The following is an 18,025-nucleotide window of genomic DNA, read 5'->3' as shown; positions in this document are numbered from 1 at the left end:
GAACAGTGTCATCACACCTCCAAGAGCACAGCCTAAATCCTATCTACGGAAATGCTGATCTATCACTGCAAGCTCCTTTCACCAAGATTCCCATTACATGCCTCTATATGAGACAACAGCTTTTCATCAAATACTTTATTCTACTCTTGATTTAGAAACAGTTTTTTCCATTGCTGAAAGGACCTCAGTCACAGCCAGTAGGTGGTGTTCTGGAGAGGAATCAATGAATACGCTGAAAAAGAAAACCTCTGCTCAAGCCACTGAAGGATGCTATCACCAAGGTACCCTCTTTCCCATCCCAGCAAAGCAGTATTAAGCTGCCCACACGCCTCCGAACAGCAGGAACAAAGCCAGGTTTCAGTAGTACAAGCAGGGCTAACTGCAGTAGAGGCAAAGTTGCTCTGATGAACTGTCAATAAATCTATTCTACAGCACTACCATGTATATGTGTTACTTGAAGTCACATTTCAGGGAAGAAAGCAACAACAGTAATAGAGGTAAGAGTGATTTCTTCTCCATTCTTCCTCCCCATCCTCACTCCAATCTTTTACTGTTTTTCAGTCAAACACATCCACACTATATTCACATGCTAGGAAAAAAAGAAGGAAAAAAAAAGGAAATCCTTTAATAATTTAACCTAAAAATCATTTCTGCTCAGGTTGCTCCAGATTTAGAGGTGTAACACTCATTAAGCACCCTGTCCTGAAACAAAATTGAATGCACAAAAAGGAAGCAGACACCTGGACACTCAGTGGCAGAAAGAAGGTATTGATTGTTCTGCCAAGTTTTCAACTCTTCAAAATATCAACCACCCAGGAGGCTAAATATTATCTGTTGTGAATGTGCAGGAAAAAAAACAGGAGCTGATTGAAGCTGCTGAAAGATGTGGAATGTTAATACTGCCCTGTAAGTAGATGAACGGGACAGGTGATGTGGTCAGAAGTAAACACACATAATTACCACCTCAATAGGCAAGATACCTGACCACAAACAAGCTGTGCCACACAGGCATCACCAACCAGTCAGATGACAGTGGTTGATATTTCAGAATCTGAGTGTAGGCCAAGGTTTTTAGTCAAATGAGTTCCAAACATGACAAGTCATTTGGCTGGAATAACCTGTTTGATACAGCTGATGGAAAAGTGGAATGACATACAAAATGCTGGATGAAATTTTCTTCTTCCATTCTTGAAGCATGTCTAATGAATTTGCTGATTAGAGGAAGTGATGATGAGAGATAAATATGGCTTCCTGGGGCAGAAAAACATGACGCCAGAGATTCGGAGGTGATGCTAAAAGCAGAGCATGAATCATCTGATTGGTTCCATTCCTCGAGTTCCTCTGCAGGGACAGTGCTAATCACACCATTACACAGTGCTGACTAAAAGGAGCAGAACAGGAGTTTGACCCCGGACAGGTAGTCGCAGGCTGAGCCTGGTCTCAGCAGCCTGTCATAAGCTTTGCAATATGAATTACAGGGCATGAAGGGAACTGGAAGCCAAACCATCACACATTCAAATAACTGAGTGTACAACAGTAGTAAAGCAACACTGGCAGAAAACAAACATCTTTGTCAATACACCCTGTAGATCAACGCGTGCCTTCATTTCTGGCGAACTTCAAGTAAGCCTTACCCTAAATTAAGCTGATAGAAGCCCAAATTCAGGCTCACATAGGCATTACCCTATTTCTGACAGCTAAACTTGAACTAATTCAGAAACTGTGAATATTCTCTGCCCTCGCTGTACAAAGTTTTCAAGATCCTGTGCAATTCTCCTTCCAACTAATCCATGGCCTGGGCTGCCACTGTTAACCCAGATCTCAAAACCATAGGAATCATCAATTACACATGTCAAGAGGCAAAAGCCTGGCATTTCTTGAAGGTACAAGACATTACTCCTGAGCTCGGCTGAAGGCTGACATCCAGCTCTTCCTGAGGACCCTCATAAAGCATGCTCTGCCTCACAGGCAGAGATTGCTCACGACTTAATCAGACTGCGTAACCACACTGCCATGCAACTCGTGTAAGAGGCGTCATCGATGGTGTGATTAGCTACAGGAACCAATTAAGCTCAAGGCAGGTAAGTTCTGCATCCCTACCCATTTTAGCTGTTTACCTCAGCTTTTGCCTTTTATAGAGAAATGTGCCACACGAATGACTGCCCTTGTTTGGACACCAAAACCGTAGGAAAAGCAGTCAGACCCCAAAGGGCTTTCAGTCTGCACAGAAAACTTAAGGGAACTGTCTCGCATATACATATATAGACAAAATTTACAGTACTTGGCAACAAATAAATTTCAACATTGTGACAGATGTTGAAAACTTCTAGAGATACAGAGAACCATAAAAGAACCCCTAGATGTGACAGAGTGTAACACACTGACGTCAGCCCTCACCCCCAGCCCCAGCACTCACCGAGGAGAGGCGTACTGGTGGGGAGACTGCAGGTTCTGCTCTATCCGACGGTAGTTATGAATCTGAGTTGGAACCGGGATGGGCACAGAGTGTCCGTATTTGCTGCTGGAAAACTGACCTGGCCGGCTGTTGAAAGGAGACAAAGTCTCTTGTAAGAGGTGGACCTTCAGGCAGGTAATTGGAGCTATTATCTTTATAAGGCAACCACACACGGGGAGTGTCCATTTTGCTCCTCTCAGGTTGTGGGTTTATCCTGGGAGGCAGTTCAAAGCTGTATGAATGGGAAATGGCACCGCACACCTCCTGGAAGCAGGCACCTTTCTTCCAACATGATTCCCACCCACAGTAAAAACACACACCCAAGCACACCGCTCCCTTCAGGAAAATGGGAGCCCTGTTATTTCAGGCCACAATTGGCCCAGTTTCCTACAGCCTCAGATCCACAGCCAAAGAGCACATAATTGAACAAAGGCCGAATGCTTGTGGCTCACACAGGACACCACCAAAGACTTTGGTGCCAAGAGGCACCACTGCTGTGGTGGTACTTCTTTGAAAGTCTTGACATATCATGAAGAAAACACATTTCTAAGAGCGTATCAGTGTATTTGCAAGTTAACGGCAGGGTGAAGAAAGCAACTCAGGAGAGAATAAATCCAGGGGACAGGAACCAGTATCTCTACGCCCATCAAGGTCAGCAAGAACATCACATCCACAGAAAGGGATAGGCTCATTCTGCAGACTTCAGACTTCCTTCCATTTCCATCCAAGCAGGTTAACAAGCTCATGCCTGCTATCTGTTCCCCCAGGTGACAGTTTTTCTGTTGTTCTTAACCTGTATGCAACTCCATAAAAAACACGCAACACAAAACCCATGCAAACATCACATTTAACTAAGTAGCTGCCTAAAGTCTTTTCCCAAAGGCTCCAGTATCCTAGGAGTAATTGCCATGGCAATGTTATTTACAACTGCCACTTTGCAGGGTGGTTGCACAATTACATAAAGATCTTATTGGTAATGAAGGCTTCTACAGTATTCCATGTTGTCAATGTACAACACACCTGTGTGTGCCCCTCAGAAGTAGGAGGCATAACTTCAGGTCTAGCTCTCAGGAAGGAGGTGCTTTACATGAGATGAAGATGAAAACAGACATGTAAATCCAGCAAGAACATACATATGTGCATTTGGGAAGAGAGAAGAATTTGTGTCTTGACAGTATGAACTGCCAAACAACAGAATTTCTTTTTTGGAGAATGTCAGCAGTACTTTGTGGCTTATGGGTATAGTGTTCAACAAAGCTGATCTGCAGGCTTGTGACTGCCATCCTCTGCACTGTGCCCAGGACAACACTTCCCTCAATCATAGGCTCACCAATTAACTGAAACAAGTGATTCTGATTTCTCTCCCTTTCTCAACAGGTCTTTTATTTTTATTTTTTTAAGTCGTACATATTCTTCCTTGTTTGTTCTTACTTCTCTCACCAGAGAACAGACTTACCCCTTGCTATCTGCTTCTAAAAGAGGGCATGGAAGCCTTGCTGCCTCTTGGTGCATACAGTAAAATAAAGGCATTAAAGGTTTCCGATTCCAAGTGGCAAGTGAGCTTTTGTTGTCGCTGCTTTCCACCAGCATAAGGCACGGAGGCAGACAGACACAGTGAACAGCTTTAACCAATAGATCTGAGGGCTGATGGCATACTTTGCATACATCCTGACTTTTGACACAAATTCCAAACCAATTTCAATCTGGCCAAAATCCTTTAAGGGAAAAGAAGATTTGGGGTGAAAGGATTCTCCCTATCCCCAAAGGTCATACAAGTTCCTATAGGAGCCAGATGTCCTACACAAGGTGCAAGCTGCAAAAGAAAGCACCCAAATTAGCTGACAGACTAAATCTGTTAATTGGCCTCAAGCCTCAAAGACTGCAATCGACCATAAATTTGCAAAGACAAAGAGATAAACCTGAAACAGGGAGTTTAATTACTTGGCAGCAATTAAAAGCTCTTTGAAATGGCATTAACCCATTGGTGTGGAGTACATAAAGGAAGTACCTTTGGTTAGACTTATTAAAGATCTTCAACATGGAAGTGTTTTTAAAAAAGAAAAAGCTCAAACTGTCAGCATATTTTAATTATACCTAATCCTAATGAGGAGAGCTGTTCTACACTATATCGTGATATTCTGAGGAAAGCCCATTGCCTGCCACAGACTGCTTTCTGTCCTACTTGGACTACATCCAAGCACAGCTTGCTAGCCTAGAGCCACACATGAAAAGGGAGAACTGCTGCCTGCACGAAAGGCAGAGGGAGAGAAAACCAGGAGTTTTCTGCACCAGTGAAGCCAAGTGCTGAACCAGTGGGCCACATGAAATTCATGGTGAAGAGCACTGAAAATCATGCTAATAACACAGACATGGCTGGCCGGCAGCAGTTAAAGATCACGCTTTTGCACTGCAGATTCAGAGTGGCTGCTGCAGAAATTAATTATTTAAGTTTTATTTCCCATCCTGGGCACATTAGGAAGCAGTGCCTCAGTCTTTCTTTAAAGCAGACAAAAAAAAGTGGGAAGGAGCTCTACAGCAGAAAAGATAGGAAAAGCAGAAATACAGCCACTGGCAGTGACTTTCTACCTTGTAATTGCCCAGAATTTGAGGCCAGTTTGGTGAAGGGAAGGCAGCAACTGAAGTGAACATCCATGAATTTCCACTCACTGCCTTCCAGAAACAAGGCCAAATCCTTTAATAAGGACTGATCCCCAGAATGCAAAGGAATCAGTTTATTCAGAATAAGCTGTTAAAAAGCTTAGCAGGTAATGGCATAAGAAGCCTCATGCAATTATACTCCACACTGTGGTATATGTCTGCCAATTAATCTGATCACGTCAGCAAGGCTTTGAGCTATATTCTTCTCCTTTATATTTGTATACTTTCAGGCTATGTTTTGTCATTTTCTGGGCTCTGTTTATGTGACAGCATGTTCAACACAGACTGGGACTACATTTTCTTTCTAAGTAAGATTTTAGGGTCTTCCTCCTCCCCGAGTGTGAATTCCCTTCCAACTCTCCTCCTTCAAAAGCCACCATATAGACAGAACAGAAGAAGAAAGATGTCTTGCTTCCTCAGCAGACAAGAATGAGGTTGGAAGCAAGCCTGCCAGATCCCTGTAAACCAAGTACATACCCTAAAGCTTCAAGCTCTAGAGTTTATGCGATCACGTTTCACAGACAAGGGAAGTTTCTCCTAGGTTGTTCTTGTTACCCTTTAATTAAAGGACAGATGTGGAACTTGCTCAGCACACCAATATCTCTTCCTATCCTAGAAGTCAATGGCAGTTTAAACAATAAAAGTTTAATAGTCACAACGGAATAGTCCTTACCTGGAGGGGCTAGGAGAACTGCTGTAAGGGGGAGAAGGAGATGGTGTTCTTCCCTGACTTTCCAAGCCAGCTGAAGTCACCAGAGAACTCCTGAAAAAATGATAGAATCAAGCTGTTAGAAATCTGTGAAACAACCCTGCCTCCCCCTGCAGAACACAGAACAGAGCTGTGTCTGCCCAGCACCCTCCCCTGAGTACTGAGTCTAGGAGCCCTGGGTCTGTCATGCTGCCCCACATACACTCCAGTGTTCAGGTGCCACACACTGATCACCTGGCAGTGGCATAGGACTGAAAGGCCCTTTAGATTGCACTGCTCTTACGCCACTTTAACCAGGATAAAGAGCCTTACAGCAAATGAATTGCAGTTTAGTTTTAATGGATGCAGTTCAGTTTAAGCACAGAGTATCAACTTCAGAAGCTGTGTACACACTAGCATACACACATTCAACAATTTCAGCTCCCTTGGTGCTCTTACCCACTGTACATCAGGCTGTCTTGGATGGGCTTCCCTCCTGCAGCCTCTGCAGTCATTTCACCTGAGGAACAACGGAGCGAAGAAACGTTAGTGATCACATCCCCAGAAGAGCAACTGAATTTCCTGCTCCTCGAAGATCTGCTAAGTTGAACAAGATTTGCCAAATTCATGCAGGCTGAAACTTAAGTTTATGGATGCTGCTGATCCTCATACTATGAAGTCCTGGATGAAATCACAGCATTTATCACCAAGTCCCAACTCAGCAAATTATCATACGCATGGCCAAGATTGAACAACATCCTTCTGCTGCTTAAGTACTTAGACATAAACATACGTAGGTCTGCAGCTGCACTGGAGCTCTGGCCCTTGTCTATGTTTCATGCAATTCCTATCAAAGTATAAACACACAGAGGTACTAATAACAAATTCAAGGTATTTGAAGAAAAATCCAACACCTCTTTTTTTTTTTTTCCCTTAAATTTTTCAAGTATAAAATCTGGTTTGGTAGTTGAAATCTTGCCTTTCTCTGTGCTGCTGAGTGAAACTGAACATAGGATAATATGGGAACATCTGGGAGTGGAAGTCACTTCTCTATGAGCCTACTTATCTCTTTTTCCAATTGGATTTCCAGGTTCAATCTCTTACTGCATTCCCCAAATAATCTTTACTCTCATCTCCTATCTTTGAAGATAATTACTCAGTATCCTGTGAAATTAACCAGACAGCCAGATGTCTCCTGCAACTTGAGAACGAGAGCATTCCCGCTATTCAGTCGAAACAGCTTTAATCAATGCCTCAACTGTCTATTAACTACCGTTAGGATCTACATCCACCTTTCCTCAGAAAGTCTGCAATTTCCAGAAGCCAACTTACTTGAGAACTGTGCAGGGACCATAACGAAGTCATCGGTGTCACAGGATGAATTCTTACTGCTGCTTCCAGCAGAGTCCTTCGATCCATGCAGGAAGCCGGGGGAATCCTGGGTAGGAGATGCTAACGCCTTCTCTTGCAGCTGCTGCTGCATCTCTCCAAGAGACTGCTAATTCAAGAAGAAAACAAACACTGGCTTCAGCACAGCTACCTCATCATTCTGCTGGATCCTTTAAATCAAGCTGCACAAGGCTACAGACAGCATTTCTCTCATAAACCAGGGCTGATAGCTTGCCAGAGGCAGATGTTCAGTTTTCCGAAAAGGAACAGCTTTTTATGTCAGTGTCAGAACTGTGCATCCTTTGTTATACAAAACACAGTGCCAGCATGCCTGATGCACCTGAGGTAAGAAAATTTCACTTCAGGTACCATACCCCTTTGCTACTGCTAAGGCCTTCCAGATCAACAGTGCATTTGATACAAACTCAATCTGGTGAGCTTGAGAAATAGAAAAGCTTTCAAAGCTTCTGTCTCCACCCACAAACACATACACAGCGTCTGCACTTTTGGGACAACCCTGTTTTGCTGTTTCGATATGAGGAGTTAGAGAGACCCAAAGGAGGCCCAGTATTCTGCAGATGAACATCACCCTGCTCTCAGAGGCACGACAGGCTCTAGACAGCTCCATTTTTCCTTCAGAAGAAAGAAAGCCCCATAATCCTCACCTCTGACAGACAGATGGAGGAGGCTGGAGATGGATGGTTTAAGAACTGCCCACTGTGCAGATCACAATCTTTATCCTAGTGCTTTTTTTTTTTTTCATGAGAAAGATCTGAAACAGCTTTTTCCTGAGCCCTATTTAGGCCCCGTTCGCCATAAAGCCTCTCCTGCTGTCCCTACAAGGGACTGACTCTCACTACCAATGCAGAATACACAGGCAGAAGGAATTTCCCAGCTATCAAAGCTCTTTTCCATGCAATACGCTGGCCCTGCCCTGCAGACAGGGCATTTTTCACATGCTGAGCCAGCACAGCTCCGTCAGCGTATCTTCCAAATGCAGACTGGGACGGGTGCAGTATACTTCTAACATGGAGCCCTCACAGTAGGACAGCGAGTCTCCACTGCTCCCTGAACCAGGAAAGCTTAAGGGAAGCAAGTCTGTTTTTGATATTATCTACCCACCCTTGGAGCCTTTTGGCCAAGGAGCACCCCAGCCAAGAACCCTTCTGTCTGGGGCTGCCAGGAATAAAAACGCAGCCAGAGACACAATTGCGTGACATTTAGAGAACAGACCTTCCCTCTCCTGCAGCCTGCACCAGGAGAACGTAAATCAGCTTCAGACTGAGTCCCTACACCTTTCCCTCAGCAGCTCTTCACAACAGATACAGTATTTTCCACAAACACAGAAAGGAAGCCTCAGTCACAGCACTCCCTGAAGGAGTTGAGAAGCCTTGGCAACCTCAGCGAAAAAGCAAAAAAGCAGCAGTAACAGGGAGAAGACAAGAACATTCAGTCCTTCTCCCTTCCACTACCCATCACACCACCAGCATCCCTCTGTTCAAAGTTGAAAGGCAGCTTCCACCAGCAGCCTCCAAAAACACGTTTTCACTTCAGCGAGCTGAAGGAATGTCACTGCACTGGTCAGTTCATGTCCTACCCTTCAAGACAGTTCTCATAATATGCGAGGCCTGGTGTGAGCAAACTGCCTTGCTGAATGTGTCTCTGTGGGGCTGGGAATGCTGGTCAGAAAGGAGCAGTGCCATCTGTCAAAAAAAGGGCCAATATGTTGTCAAGTTGCAAAGACTCTGCTTGAGAACAGAGAACTTGCAGCTGAATAAGCTATGCCTTAAATTATCAACTTTTTTTGGTTCCAAAGAGCTTCCTATCTCTGCCAACATGAGCAATATTAACACCAACTCCTTTCACAAAGGCTTTTCACATAATAGGCAATAACACTTTGAAATATTTCTTGAGAAGAGAAGGACAACATTCAGCATGCAAAGTATAAGCAGACTGGAAAACAGTGCACAAAACCCAGGGAGAACTCAGGTTTTCTGCCACTCACACCAGACAACAGCAAAAGCAAAGGCTGCATTTCTAAAGAAGCAAGCGAGAGGCCTGCAAACAGGAGTGGTGCATCCTCTGAGCTGTACTTACAGGAGGTGATGCCAGGTGGGAAGTAGAAGAGCTGCTGGAGGAACTACCAGAGCCTGAACTGGGGTAAGAAGGCATTGGCACAGAAGCAGCTAAAAATAAGGGAAAGAGAAAAAAAGAAAAATACATATATCAATACAAAATAACTTGTCAACATGAGTCAATACTAAAGTGCCTTTTTCATCTTCTTACATCAGGTTTATCTCACATACCAGATATTGCCAGCTAAAGGAGAACAGTAGAAAAATTGGCATTCTATTCAGTTCTGAGATTTGCATCCATCCACTCCTCCACACACTAGTTCACCATTACAGCTCTTAGGGTGGAAGGTCTCAGAACATCCAACCAAGATCAAATTTGAGTGTGCAACCATTTGGGTAGTTGAATAATTTTAAACAGAGATCAGATGGGGCAAGTAAATGAGAAGAACATTTTGCTTTGCTTTTCTTCCATTGAATTGGCAGAGAATTAGTATCTTGTGCCATTTTCTACCTTTACAGGATCTGTGCTAACGATTCCATACTTGTTAATTGAAAGAGAGGCAATAAAAGACCCTAAAAGAACACTTCTGTTTGAAGTAAAACTCTGTCATTTTTTGCATTAACTACTACAAAGTTCTAGACAACAAAGTGGAGCAAGCAAACCAAAACTACACTCCTCAGCAATTAACTGTTGAAACGGCGTTTTAATTATAAAAGAATGGAAAAACAATCATTCTAATAAAAGGCTTTATAAGGTCTTCCCTTTTAGCCTATCAAAGAGGGTTAAAGGATGGTGAGATCAGTGAGATCAGCACAAAGAGAACAGCCACTTAGAGGCTGAAGTCCTTAGTCTGACAAAGATGCAATGAAATCCAAAAGCAGGAAAACAAAGCCAAAAAAGTGCAGACTTATTAACTGGAACAGGGTCATGGTGCTCTTCTCCCCCTGTTTGTTAACATAAACAAAAACCAAATGTTTAAGTTGTACTGCAAACAGAAACCAATTCAGAGCTCTGGGGCTTGTGCAACAGAAAGCCCCAGCAGCATTGACATGCACACATGTACAGGTGCCTTCCCCAGTGCTTTAGAACACACACCAGGACACTGCATGGTAGACCCAGAATTAATGAAATCTTTCTAAACCTTCTGAGAGAGCTTTGTTTTGTTTTGGTTTTGTTTTTTTTTCTTTTAACCTTCCTTGCTGTGCTTGGTTTGCTTCTTGCAATGCACTGTTAAAACACGGCTCCAGATCCAGGACAGAAGCAAGCACTGTGGTGCCCTGAAGATGGATGTTTTGGGAGGTCGGTCAAGGGTTTGGCATGGAGAGCTACACCACCCACATCCCCTTCCAGCTCCCCAGGCTTCCAGCACAGCTGCTCCACACTGCCCACGCTCAGGGAACACACACAGAGATCTGGGAAGTTGCCTGCAAAAGAGAGAGCTCTGTCCTGCCTATACTCTGCTTCTGATCTCACAGACTCCCACAGAGGAATCCCTCAGACCTTTCTCAACCGCTTAATACCAGGAACCAGAGGCGAAGCTCCCCATTTTTATCCTGCCAGCTGCTCTGCACCACTCACCTTTGCACAGACAGACCCTCCCACTATGCAAAGGCTCTTAAGAAAAAGCAAGCAGCTTTTGAACTGCGTCCACATGCAAAAATTGTAGTGCTGGCTGTTTTTCCTGGAATTGGTATTTTCATTAGAGTCATATCAGTTCTCTCTCAAGGTCCTTTCCATTCTAATTTTGGTTTTGTGTTTATTATTGATTTAAACCTGGCTGAAATTGCGACTTTTCTAATTTTGTCTGTTTGCTTTGGCCAGCTTTCCATTAATCTAGAAAGACAAGTAGGCAGACTTCACTACCAACTGAAACTCAAATTAAAATGCTATCTGTTCAAAGCCCAACCTTCAGATACAGCATTTTTAATCACGTTCTCATTTTAAACCCAGCAAGCTCCCCAAATCCACGCTGTAATACCATGAGGTCAAATACAAAAGGACCTGATGCTAAAAAAGGACTTTCAGTCCATGCATCTCTGCCTTCCATGCACACGTTGGTGCATTTTTCCACGTAAGGCACATAAGACAGCTTGAAAGCACAACACTCACTTCCATCTCCTCCACACACCCTGGCACTCCCAGTTTAAAATTAAAAAGGCTGCAAACACTTGGCTCATCATGTTTTCAGCTCAAGTCTGAATGTGGGGAATGTTAACATGAATGGTAGGCCCCCACCCAAATCCAGAAATTGCTGGGTTGTAACTGTAATGTAAATACGTCTGTTTTCATCACTGTCCTCTCCATCTTGTTCCAGCAACAAAGCAGCCATCGTGCATGCTGCTCGGATATCCAACACCAACTGGTTTCTGAACTAGAGAGCTAGGAGCCACAAAGACAAGGCTGTGCTCCAGCTGCGTGGATCCTGGTATCAGATCCCACACCTGCAGAAATCCCTGCTGGCACATCATCCTACAAGGGACTCGGCTGCCCTAAAAATATCTGATCCTCCAGCTTTCTTCAGTTTATTTGGAATCAGAGTTTTATGCGCATTCGGAGAAATGTTTTTGTAATTATTTCAATTTAATCAGAACTAGTCATTAATAAGTCACTTAATTGCAGACAAGGCAATAGTTTAATAGTTTAATTCGCCTGAAGAACAAGCTGCTTTTTATAGTTAAAAAAATTGCACCACCACCATTTTGTTCACGTACAAGTCCAGGTGATTCTTTTGCTAGTATCTTGCAATGAGGCACATCAAGATCATAAAAATGCAAGAAGTCACTAAGTCAGACAGATCTCCCAGACACTGAACCACCCCACCAGCACTGCAGTGTTTGCCTATGAACCATAACTGCTCATGATTTATACTCTGAAGTCACAGTAAAGGAGGTACCAGCTTAGCATTCATTAAAGACAGGAGCAAAAGAACTCCAAAACAATCTGTGTGGGCACTAATTACCGTGTGTTTACTGAGCAGACTTGCACAAGCACCTAATTATGCCCTATTACTGTAACACACTGCCCCATACCACACAGAGAGCAGAAGCCTGGCTACAGAAAGACGACATCCTGACTAGACGGGGTATTGTAAAGACTTTATTAACAAAATTGTACACTTCTGCAGTACACTCTTAGTCACAGGTACAAAACCCACAGTACAAAACTAATTATAAACAGAGAAAAAGTGGATGCTTCAGTTAAGAAAACCCAAGGCCCTGAATCCACTCTCCAGACTAAAGCCAGTGGCAATCAGAGCTCAGTGGTCTGGATGTCAGAGGATTTATGTCCTCGCTTCAGAGTGAGATGATTGGAGAGCAGAGGATGAGCTTGTCAGAACAGCTGAATTTAAAAACTTCTGACAGAAATGTTGATTTTGCTGAAACGTCTTGAAAAGTGTGAAAATGTTTGTGAGTGAGGAAGCCTGGACCTTCTTGGCAACTTCAAAATTCTCCACTTCAGAAAACTGTGGAACTCCTAAATGTCATTCTGAATTCCAAAATTTCACTGTTTAAACTTCTTCTTTCGTCTGATTTCCCAGGATGGAGCAATAATATATTCAAACAGAACAAACAGCTCATGGCTCTTTGTTTTTTTATCACTATGTTTTAACCAGATCTGGATGACCCTCGGCAGCACTTGGAAAGCTAGATGATGTCTTCAGCTCTGCAGTCAGCACTGATCTGCCTGCAGGGGCAGAGGCCACCTCTACAACCAGAGGTTGTAGACCTGAACAGATGATGCAACCAACTCTCCTATGGGAAACTTGCACACTCAAATCTCAACGTGCTAGTGCCACTTCCACTGAAGTCACCAGTAGCACAGTTATCAGCTGCCTGGGAGAACAGATATAAGGGTATACTGTCCTTCTTCCAAGCCTGAGGACTCCATCATTCAATGGGAGCATGACCATCATGATTCAGATATAACCAGCTTTCTTCTCTTTGATACTTCCTGCATTCATGCTGCGGTGATTCATACAGATAAAGCAGCACAACAAGCTTAGTTCTGCACTCAGCTCTGGACTTGGCTTAGTTCTGCACAGAAAGCCATAGTAGGATAACCCTTCAGCCACCATGATCTTGTTTCATCATCTGGACCTGTGTAAATATGAACTCTGCTACCATGCTAAGCAGCATCCTGATATGAGTAATGAGTAAGCTTTACAAGGTCACCATGATGCAGGCACTCGCTTACGCAGTGGTTCTTCTCTCACCAACTGGCAAATCAAAGGCTCCACATGGAAGTAGTCCGGCTCTTCACTGTACTTCCCAGGTGCCTCCATACAGCACTGCCACCCAGCAGTGGTAGACTACAAGAAGGCTCTTCTCCAGTAGCAATCTTCTCCCAGTACACAACAATTTAATGGCTTCCCAAGATGGGAATGTATTTCTCCCATCATCTTTTCAAAACCAGTATTAGTGTATCCTGCCTGGGGAGGACTCCAGGCTGTGGATGCATGCCTGGCGATGGGGGAGTTATGATAGTCCTTACCTGCCTGCACAGGTGCCCTCTTTACTGGGCCGTGACCATGCACCATTAATTCTGGTGCAGCTGGAAGCAAAGGCTGAGCTACCATTCCCTGCTTGTAATGGTGCCTCTGGTTTCCACACAAGGGTGCACAAGCTGGAAACTGAGGCCAAGCCAGGGGAACCCTTCCCTGTTTGCAGGGGGTTTTCCATTCTCCTGGCCAGTGAAGCAGTGGAACAGCTGGAGGTAGGAGATGAGTTGGTGAGCATGCAAGGCAGAGCTGTGGGAGTCCTTCCCCGCCCATTTGGGGATCAGACTTTGAAGGCTTTTTCCCAGAGAGCAGAGGTGGAGCAGGTGCTGAGGGTTGAGCTGGCTTAGGAGCAGTCCTAAACAGGCAGAATCTTTTCCTGCCTGTGGAGCAGTCCTGTTTCCCAGGACTCACACCACATCTTGTTGGCTTGCAAGCTCCCCTAAACCAGAAGTGTCTTTTCTTGCCCGCAGGATGGTCACCTACATACACAGTTAAAAATCTGTATCAGAAATAACTCAGAAATTCTGCTCTGGGCCAGGAAAGAGGAGGCAAGAGACTGAAGATCAGTGCAGACTTTAGATGTGAAGGAATCCACTGCAATACTTGTCCAAGGGGCTCTGTGTTCAGAAAGCACTGGGCACACTGCCACTGAAACTCCCAGCCCTCATGTTGGGCACCCCAAAGCAGCCACTGCTGGAAATCTTGGCTCTCTTACTTAAGAGATCAAAAGCCCATGAATATCCTTCCAGAAGAAAGTAGATGACTACACAGAATTCCATCAAACCAAGTCACTTGGCCAGAGAAGAATTATAACCCATGCATTGGCAGCAATTCTGAATTACTTTCCACCAAAAATAAACCTCTGAATCGCAGTACACGTGGTTAAAAGTTTTCAAAAATTTTGATTCAGAAGAGGAAAGAATTTTCAATAGAAAACTGCTGTTCTTTCAACCAGTTTTCACAGAGCTCCAAAACATCCTCCTCTAAATTAAAATTTAGCGAGAATTTTGAGGTACGCACTGAAACTGTATTTTTAACCCACAATTCAGCAAAGCCAACCTAAGGTACCACATCTAGAAAGCAATGACAACAAGGTCAGCTTCCTTCTGCCCATTCACTGTACTGAGCTGTCCTACACATATAGGTGAAAACAAGATCTTCACACACAATCCTGTTTACCTGCAAATACCCCTACTGGACAAGCATTCCATAAGAAGAGTTAAATGCATTTCAAAGATACATTTACTTCTGAATTAGGTTTCTAATCAGCCCCCACATTCTCCCTTTGAAGATAATTCAGCAACATTAAATACATTCTGATGGCAAAATCTGGACATGACACAGTAATGACCCCTGAATCCACACCTGAACAACAAGAAAACATAAAGCAGCCTTTTTCTTTCCTTTTGAGCTAGCAGCACAGGAAGATGTCATGGTTTGGAAACCAGTATAATGAAAATGCAACACTTACATTTTTTCATTGAGGCACTTGCATCCAAGAATGGGTGATGAAAAAACTCATCTGAAAAAAAACCAACACGAGCAATGAGTCAGTGAAAGGAAAAGACCGTAAGAAGTTTACAAAGCAGTTCAAGCATAAAAAGGTACAGTAATTTTTATAGTATTTTTCCATGCAATCTAGTCAGTTAATCATGGAAGCTGACTACTGCAGGCAGCACTGGTAAAGAATACAGATGAGACGGGTAAAGATGTGGACTTTTTCCACAGAAAATGAAGTTGTCTGGATCCAAGGATCACTATTTAAGGATGGGTTAAAAAAAAAAAAAAAAAAACAACAAACCAAAGCCAAACAACAATAACAAACAAACAGCAGCTCGTGTGCTACCAGGCATCTCTGCAACATCAGCTAGGGGTGAGGAGGGAAACCAGGTGGGCCAATGAAAAAAGGCAAGGACAAAAAAAGCTTTGCTTGGTAGTGGTGGTGAGTCTCAAGCATATCCAAGTGGCTTTTCCTTTCCCACAGACTATTAAAGAATCTGGTAATGTTCTGCTGCAAGCTACAAGCCTGGGCTGCCAGAAGCATTCACTAAATTAATTGTGAATAATTCCATCTTTCAATGGCTATTGCAGTTGAGTCAGCTACTGAGGGCCAGAAACAACAGTGTCAATAGTTGGCATGACTGTGTCAAAAGCTCTTATCAGCAAGAAAAGGCAAATGCTAAGATGCCAAGTAGCATTAAAAGCCATAATTCCTAGTTGATCAGAATGACAAAGTCACCATAATTGCAGGGATCCAAGGGAGATATACATTTACTGTATTGTGCTGCCACTAATCCCACAAAAGAGACAAATGACTTCTATTGAGTGATATTCCATAATACACAGAGTGGACCTCATCCTGCATTCAAGGCAGAAGTGCATTTTCCAAAAGGCCACCACAGAATTACAAGCCCAAAACTCCTTATGGCACTTGTGCTGGTATATCTTCACTCATTACAGGAGAATTTTCTCATTATCCAGGTCATGAAATGTTTCTGTCTTGGCCTGCTGGAGACTCTCTACATGTTTTCCTGTCCTCCTAAGTAGCTTCTGATTCCTTCATCTCCAATCCACTGCACTTCTGTACTGATTCTTCCTCTGTCGTGACCAGCAATGCAAAGCAATTCAGCCTTTCAGAAGTATCAGTCATGGATCAACACTGATTACTTGGCTAACTGTGAGCTGTTCAACTTGTTTTCCCAGCACGAATTTCCTGTTGCATCACCCGAGGTTTGCAGATTCCTGAATTCTGTAAACAGCTCCTCTTTGGCCAGACAGCTTTCCAGAAAGCAGAAACTGGTTTCAGTTTTGTGGGGCTTTTTGTTTTGTTTAACATAATCCTCTTCCCGTCAGCCCATTCTTGCCAATGCAGTGCCAGAATCCTGCAGTCAGAGCCCACTGGTATGGTGCTCAGCACAACAGAAGTCATGGAATCCTCTGGCAGGGAACACTGGAATCTCAGATAACATTTGCTGTGGATGGAGAACATCCTTATTCATCAGGAGCTGCTAGTCCACTTGACTTTCATGCTGCTTCTTCAGCCCACTCCTCCAGAGGCACCACCCTCAGCTCAGCTGATTCAACCAGTTATGTAGTAACATCTTAGAGGGTGGAAGTGACTATATTTCTTTCATGTTTTCCCCTCCAAACTGCTTGTTAGTTGTTAGTTGCTAGTTAGTTGTGCTTGCAAAGCAAAATTTAACAAGAAATTGTAATCATAAGCAGGCAGCTTGCAGTTTGAAACATTCCTTGTGTTCCTCTAGATAATCTTGAGATTGCAAGTTCCTGGTAGAACATACAACACGTAAAAGGAGCTTCAACCTCATGCAGTGCAGCTGTGTGGAGCAGCTGAGATGTGGGGGAGCTCTGTGGAGAGCACTGCTCCTATCTCTAAGGGACCACAGAGGGCCAAAGGGACCAAATAAGAGCAGCCCTGGCTCAGCACCACACACAGATCCTAACCATCAGAGCACAGGAGGGTAAATGGGACAGCTAACAAAGGTACAGACCATCAGCCAAATTAGACTTTTTATAAATAGCGTAGGTGAGCAGAGCCTTCAGTTAGTTTGCCAGCAGCAAACCAAAGCACCTGTCTACCAGGAGAGCCATCTAGGGGAAGAAGAGGCGGGGGAGATCTGCTTCAGACAGGATCTTGAGCTGTAGGGCGTTAACACTTTGTGTGCAGTTGGCCACGGGCAGCAGTTGAAGACATGACAGAAGTTGGGCACAGGGAAGTGCTCTCAGCTAAGCAGTGCTACTGTTTTGGCAAGAGGCGCTATACCCAAGCTGACACTGAAAGGAAAAGACTAAAGGTCCATTCAGCGAGCGTACTTCAAACTGTAAGCCCCCAGGAACATAAAGGAGCTGAAGACCTAGCAGCAGAAGACAGCAGAGAAAGGAGAACAAGAGGGAAGAAGGGACGAGACAGAGAATGCAATTGGATGATGAGGAAGAAGAGATTGGTCTTTAATAAATCACTGCTCTGGGGTATGTTTTCCTCTTCACTGACAGGAGATACTGTAATACAAAATGAATAGATCTCTGGCTGTCTGGCATCCTTCTGTAATGCACAAGGAACATCTCTAGCATAAGCTCCTTTAACAATACATTCACAAGCTCTCCCTAAGAAATAATTACATATTACAAGGACACGCCAATCTATAGAGAAAAGGATCCTTTATGTGATTAGGGGGAGAGAATCTCAATCCAGTAAGATGTTCTGAAACTGTTGTCCTGAGTGAAATCAAAGTATATTATCTTA

General features: G+C 43.8%; 1 protein-coding gene across 4 annotated transcripts in view; it reads right to left on the bottom strand.

Annotated features, from left to right (window-relative positions):
• The window catches only part of ULK1 (unc-51 like autophagy activating kinase 1), a 91,440-nt gene that overhangs the window by 18,812 nt on the left and 54,603 nt on the right, over positions 1-18,025 (bottom strand). For 3 of the 4 annotated variants that reach the window (XM_048964540.1, XM_048964537.1, XM_048964539.1), the window contains 6 exons: positions 15,236-15,286; positions 9,288-9,376; positions 7,134-7,299; positions 6,261-6,321; positions 5,787-5,876; positions 2,417-2,542 (listed from right to left, as the gene is read on the bottom strand). In XM_048964540.1, the coding sequence (XP_048820497.1) occupies positions 2,417-2,542; positions 5,787-5,876; positions 6,261-6,321; positions 7,134-7,299; positions 9,288-9,376; positions 15,236-15,286 (583 nt within the window). The remainder of the gene's footprint in view (positions 1-2,416; positions 2,543-5,786; positions 5,877-6,260; positions 6,322-7,133; positions 7,300-9,287; positions 9,377-15,235; positions 15,287-18,025) is intronic. The other variant, XM_048964538.1, reaches the window with a different exon arrangement.

This window comes from Lagopus muta, chromosome 17 (assembly GCF_023343835.1).
Source record: "Lagopus muta isolate bLagMut1 chromosome 17, bLagMut1 primary, whole genome shotgun sequence".
In the NCBI taxonomy this organism is placed as follows: Eukaryota; Metazoa; Chordata; class Aves; order Galliformes; family Phasianidae; genus Lagopus; species Lagopus muta.
The sequence above is the reverse complement of the archived record's forward strand: the minus strand, read 5'-3'. Positions and strand labels throughout refer to the sequence as shown.